The sequence below is a fragment of the Halichoeres trimaculatus genome, unplaced genomic scaffold (assembly GCF_033239565.1).
Source record: "Halichoeres trimaculatus isolate MK-OKI-2021-1 unplaced genomic scaffold, fHalTri1.1 fHalTri1_scaffold_17, whole genome shotgun sequence".
Lineage (NCBI taxonomy): Eukaryota > Metazoa > Chordata > Actinopteri > Labriformes > Labridae > Halichoeres > Halichoeres trimaculatus.
In genome coordinates, this window is record NW_027437195.1 from 17,959,749 (window position 1) to 17,966,061 (window position 6,313).

Sequence of the window (6,313 nt, forward strand, 5' to 3'; positions counted from 1 at the left end):
CATTTTCTTTTTATGATGGATGACTTACTCCTAGTATGAGAGTGGTTAACTCCACTTGTGTGGATGTTCAGCTCAAAAATTCTTTGGTGATTTTCTAAATCTGTTTAATAAAGCAAAAACTACTTTTGACTCATCAGCTGAGCCATCTGTTTTTTTTTTTTTTTTTTTTTTTTTTTTTTAAAACAGAATGTGCCATTTAAAAGCGTAGTAATGCAGGTCAAATCACAGTGACAGCAGGAAGCATGAGAACTTTACAGCAGGTTGAAGAAAGATACATTGATTTTAGACATTCATCACTTTGCAGTTAACACATTAACACTGATAATCCATCAATTAGATATCAGTTACTGTAGTGATACATGTTGTCATCATGTTGAGACAGCTGAATACATAGAGCACTGATGTATAAAACACTTGAGTTGCAATGTTAGGAGCTTTTGAATTACACTTTGATTTTTGATTTCTTCACTTTATCAACTTCATGACTTAGGGATCACCCACTGTCACCTAATCTAACACTCCTTTTGTTTAGACTGATTGCTTTGTTCCTCTATGACCTCTCCTGTAATCCCTTTAGACACACCACCTGCAGACTACTTACGTAACAGCCGTAAGGATTTGTTATAAGGGCTGACCAGGCTTTACTGCATCAGAAAGCTGAGGCCGGACTGAGGAGTCCACACGCCGGGACAGCCCCACTGTCTGTGGGTTTCCCTGTCCTGGGACTCCAGGAAGAGGAGCTGAGATAAAAGGGCCAGGTCTGATCTGGCCTCTCATTAGTTCCTGATTTTCCAGCATTGTTAAAGTTCCCCAAGATGTTTTTCAGACTTACAAGACTGACTCCTGGGTACATCAGGCTGCTGCATGTGAGTATTGCTCAATTCAACTTCTCTGAGTATAAAACAAAAATGGTTTTGTCATTTAGATACATCCAGCCACCCAGTAAAAAAAATCCTGTGTTGTGTCTTTTTACTCCTCAGTCATATACACACTAGAGATGTACTAAGAACAAAAGGTGCTGAGTCATTGGATGTGCCAAGCCTGTGTTGTTAAATGCAGAAGTGTGTCCACTTTTCCTGCACCAAGAGAATTGTTCTGATTGATGACCTTTTAAACTTAAATGCCCCGTGGCTTTTCAGTGTCTTAGATTTAAAGTGCAGTTCACTCTGCGAGCTACAAAGCAGCCATTAATTTTTATGATATTAGCAGGGTTGTGGTTTTACTGACATGTATTGAGGTTAATAGACGGAGACACAGCAAACAGCAAGTTGTCTTCTTCTGCTCCCATGACACAGCCTCTTTATCAGAGTTCCTGCTGCTCATGTCAAGATGATGAAATGCAGAGCTATTTTTGCTCCTAACAGAATCCTCCCATTCACACATCTCTTCCATTAACGATAGGATGCTCTTTGTTTTGGCTCACAAAGCACATTCACTTTTTTCATCAGTGTTTACCACACACAATTGAGAAATCCAAGTCTGTGAAAGTCCATTGCGTTGTAAATGGAAATGGGAAGCGGGTGATTGAGCCACAGGAATGGCTTTTAAACTGTCTGTGACACAGCTTCATTAGAAACGACGAGGCTTCCATTATTTACTCCTTTGCTTTTTATAATTGTCAAGAGACCACTGAGGAAATTGCTCATGTCATAAAATAGAGGAGCATTTTGTTCGTCAAAGAGATACACAGCTATTTGGTAAACGAGGGAAGATGAGTTTTTAATCCCACTGGAATTGGTGGGAGGAAAAACTGGGGAGAGGGACACGGCTCACTTATTTGATGTTTGGAAAAAGGGATGCGGGGTCGTAAATTGATCTCCATCCGAGCATATATTTTGGACATAAAACGATACATTTGCACAAAAGTGTGTTATAAATCTACTGGTTTAGAGCCCTGATGCTGTTTCGTGACTCCTCTGATGACGTAATCTTCACCATGTTTTTTCAGACCCAGGCCTACCACAATGTAGCTATGATGCCCCCTGTGGAGAAGACCATGCCTGGCATGGCCATGCTTCTGGGGGCCCTGGGGATCGGGATGTGCGGCTACAGCTCCAGGCAGTTGGCCCTCCACCACCGGCCCTCTGCTCGTGTGCTGCAGCTGGTCGGCACACACACGGATGCCAGCGCTGTGGGTTCAGCGGCTCCTAGGAGCACCTTCCAGGATGCTACTCGCCGGGCTGGTGCCTACCAAGAGATTCCACCTCCCTCCTTTGTTGGCCAGAAAGTTCCAATGAAATAACGGCAGTTTGGTTACAGATTGGCTGACATCATGGGCTGAGTGAGTCCAAATAGCCACTCTTGCACGGCGTTAAGATTGTAGCTATGCTGGCCCACGGTTTACGTGCGGCCCTTGTGCTCTCTTGCGTCATGCAGGTGTGGCTATTTGACTGACCTCAACCTTTGTTGTCAGGATGTTGAAAGTGTTGTAGAAATAAGAAATTCTGTAATTAGTGCAACAGTTTAACAGATCAAACGTGGCTAAGTTGTTCAACTAGTGTCTAACGTAAAGGTCTGAGAGGGCATGGAGCAATATGAACGATTGGATGAGTACATAATGATGCAGGATCCTCATGAAACCTGAAGCTGAATGTATCTTGAAGGAGCTAACGTGTAATTTGGAAACATTATGTGTCTTTTTGAGACATGGTGTGAAAAGGAATTGACACTTGGCAGTGCCCCTTCGTACACAGATGGTTGGCATCTCTCTCCCCCTCTCTGTCCCACCACTTTCTCTTCTTCCTCCTCAGGCAGACAGCCATGCTCAAGTGCTTGAACAGCCCATCCTTGCCCGTGACTTCAATTGATTTTCCACTGAGGAGCAGCAGGTGCCATTTCCCAACAAGCCTCGGTGTTTGCTGGCACAGTATGGCATCGACTGTCAATCATGTAAATAGTGACAGTGGCTGACTTCACAGGTTGGCTTTGAGTCAGTGACTTGTGCTTCTTGTGATGGAAAAAAAAAGATGCTCTGTAAAGGTTTGCTTTGGAGCAGTGGGGACTTACAGAGATTAGTGAGTGCAGGATCATGTAAACAGCACTTAAACATACTCTTTGCTAGATTACAAATCCAAATTTACCTTGCTGTGGCACAGCGTCTGTCAGGTTGGCAGAGGTAAAATGGCAATTCCTTGTGGATAAGCCTGTGTCCTCTGTAGAGATTACCCCAGGTGGGAAATCACTCCTGGCAAACACACTCACACTTCTAATCTGGTATTAGAGACAAAGAGTCAAAGTCTCTGTACATCCTAAATTTGCACCATTACCCCTGCAGACTCCACCATTCGTCCTCCTGTGATCAGCTGATTAATAGATTACAGGATTGGTTTTCCTTTAAGGCCAAAGCCAAAATGTAGTGAGAGAAAGACATTTTGGAGCGTGGTTGAGAATGTGTGCCGTGCCCTGTCACAGAGCAGTCGGTTTTTATTTAACTGCCCCTTTTTTATGTGAGAATGAGGACTATAATTTGTGCTGCAGACAAGGTGGCAACACAAGACACAAACACTTAAAGAGAGGTTAACCCTCAAACAGGAGACAGAGTGAGAAAAGAGTTTCCTATCTGGCAGTATTCTGAAAGTTATAGAAAAGCAGGATGGTGTGTTTCATCACATAGAGGTCAGCCAGACCTTGTAATCCAGTTTTTCCATCACTGAAGTGCTGTCTCCATCCGTCTGCCAAATTGGATCTTTGTCTACTTGTAGCAGGTTGCGAATTTTTAGAGCCCCGTTTGTGGCCCTCCAAAATATGGTGACAGTAGGTCACCAACAAAATGATCGTTATCCACTCAGCAGAGGGGGCTAATGGCTCCAACTGGCATCAGACACACAACGATTGGTCACCCTACTCTGGACTGAGACCGACACCCATAAACAATGTCATAATGTGGTGGTGATGGGCTGGGGAATAAGAGGATGCTCTTTGCTATGGAGCGGGAAACACAAGATAAATCTGGGTGAGAGCTACGTTATGTCTTATATTCACAAACACCTCCACGAGTGTGGAATCAGTGTGGGTGGGGGGCTGGAGGTTGTGTAAAGCACCTGGCTGGTTTTGATAGATACTCTCTACACTGCAGTAGTGCGCAGTGGGTACAAAGCACTGTGGGAATCGATTGATCTCAATCAAAGAGTGGGGGAGAGCTCGTCTCTTCACTGCAGCAAACTTCCTGTTCCACACAGTGTTGTTACAGTCTTAGAGAGAGAACTGCCAAGACTGTCAGAGAGGATAGCAGAAAGCATGTTAGCTGTTGGAATAAATCCTGGAGAATGTTCGACAGCTCAGTATTCATCTGTTAGCTTTCTGTAGCATGTGATTCCTCTGTTAAAGTCTACAAACATGAGTTCAGCTGTGTGTTTAATCAGAGATTTGTTCTGTAAGCTGTATAACTGACATTTCATGAATAGATGTTGGGAGAGACTGATGAAATAAAAGCATCTGGAAAACACAAACGCTCCAGTGTTGCACTTGGTCACACGTTTGTGTCAGAGCACTTTGTACGGCTTTGTGAGATGGAATTGTTTTCTGTGCCAGGAACTAAATGTGTTTAGTGAAAGTGAAAAGTGACATTGAAAAACATGGTTTGTGCTGTAAACGGGCTGTGAGGGATGAGGCAGTGTTTTTACTACTTTATTCATTTAGCAATGTAGAGTTAAAAGCTCTGACAAACTACAGTATGACACAGGCTTACTGTAATATGTGATCCTATTGAAATAGGTCACAAGTCACTACCTAACACCACAGAAATAATGATATGGAGGCCATGATAAAGAGAACAAATTAGAGAGAGTTTAGCAAGATGTAACACTCTCATACTAATAGTGTGAGTAAACTGTGCTGAATCAGTGTCAACAGCTCATTAGACATAAAATTACACTGGACAATAAATGTGTAAAAATAAAATGTTGCCGTTAAAATGTTTGATTGCACAGAAACCACAGATTTTGATATTGCTCTAAACGTAAAATTGACTGCAACACTACATGCCCCTAAATAAGTTCAAACCATTTGTTTGTTGTATTTACTAGTCAAGAATGGCAAACAACTTGATCACTTGGTGTAGTGTACAACAAATCCAGTCCAAACCAATCCACTTTATTTATATAGCACATTTTAAAAACAATAAAGTTTACCAAAGTGCTGCACAGAAAAAAACAAATTAGTACTTTTATAAAAACATAAAAAAATAAAAAAAAAGATTTTAGAGAATGAGCTGTAACAGAGAAAAAAGTCAGTAAAAGTGCAAAAAAATTGGCAAAATACACATTTTCTTTAATATTTAAATGTTGTGACTTCCTTAATTTGTTTTTGATAAAGAGTTTTGAAGCCTACCACGGACAGAGGCCATATTGGAGATGCTGAACTCAACAGTCTCCGTGTTGATGAGTAATGTTGTGCCTATTCCTTTTACCATTCATTGTTATTATTATTATTACTATAATTAATATAATAATAATAATAATAATAATAATAATAATAATAATAATAATAATAATAATTATTATTATTATTATTATTATTATTAATAATAATAATAATAATAATAATAATAATAATAATAATAATAACTGTGGCTTTTAATGCATTTTTTTGCAAAATATTTTTCAAGGGATAGAACAGTGAACAGGTAAACTGTAGAGTGGGAATTGAAATGCAGAAAACAGCCACTGGTCAGACTTCAACTCAGCCTGCTTTGAGGACTACAGCCTCACTGTATGAGAGATGAAGTGACTCCACAATATACTTACAAAGCAGCAGGCTGACACACAAGTAAATGCAAAAAATAAAAGTATTTTTGTGCTTCCAAAATCCAGGGATACAAGTTATGACGCTCTTGTTTTTGGCCAGGATGTGCAAAAATGACAAAAGTACGATGGTGAGTTTTCTGGTGGCGTAACAATTTTTGCTCCTCATGTGGAACTGAATTAACAAACTGCAACTAATTTATCTTAAGAAACTGAAATCGTATGGAGATGTAGACTTATCTGAAGCTCTTCTGCAGGACTAGATTTCTTTGCCAGTCAAATCTGTGGTAAGGTAAGTATATAGAATACAGTTTAAGTGTACTGTTTGTGCAATGAAAAACCTTTTATCAGGCCTGATCCTCAAGTCACTGTTAAATGGGAGAGGCACTTCAGGCCTGGACCACTGTGCATAGCTTTTAAGAACTGTACAAATACCTGAGTTCTTAGTGGGTTCAAGTTTTTTTTGTTTGTTTGTTTGTTCTTAAGAATTCAGAAGGCCTTATGTGTGCATTAAAAGAGATGCAAGTATAAACTTAAAAAAAAGAGAAAGAGCAAAAATATCACTCGAGTAG

The 6,313-nt window shown here is 40.5% G+C and overlaps 1 protein-coding gene across 1 annotated transcript; it reads left to right on the forward strand.

The window, feature by feature from the left end:
- The first annotated feature begins 670 nt into the window (after positions 1 to 670).
- On the forward strand, positions 671 to 4,357 carry LOC141806981 (uncharacterized). Its single transcript, XM_074692724.1, has 2 exons — positions 671 to 866; positions 1,949 to 4,357. Exons 1-2 carry the CDS (start codon positions 816 to 818, stop codon positions 2,240 to 2,242), a joined length of 345 nt encoding a protein of 114 aa, XP_074548825.1. The 5' UTR covers positions 671 to 815; the 3' UTR covers positions 2,243 to 4,357.
- The last annotated feature ends 1,956 nt before the right edge of the window (positions 4,358 to 6,313 follow it).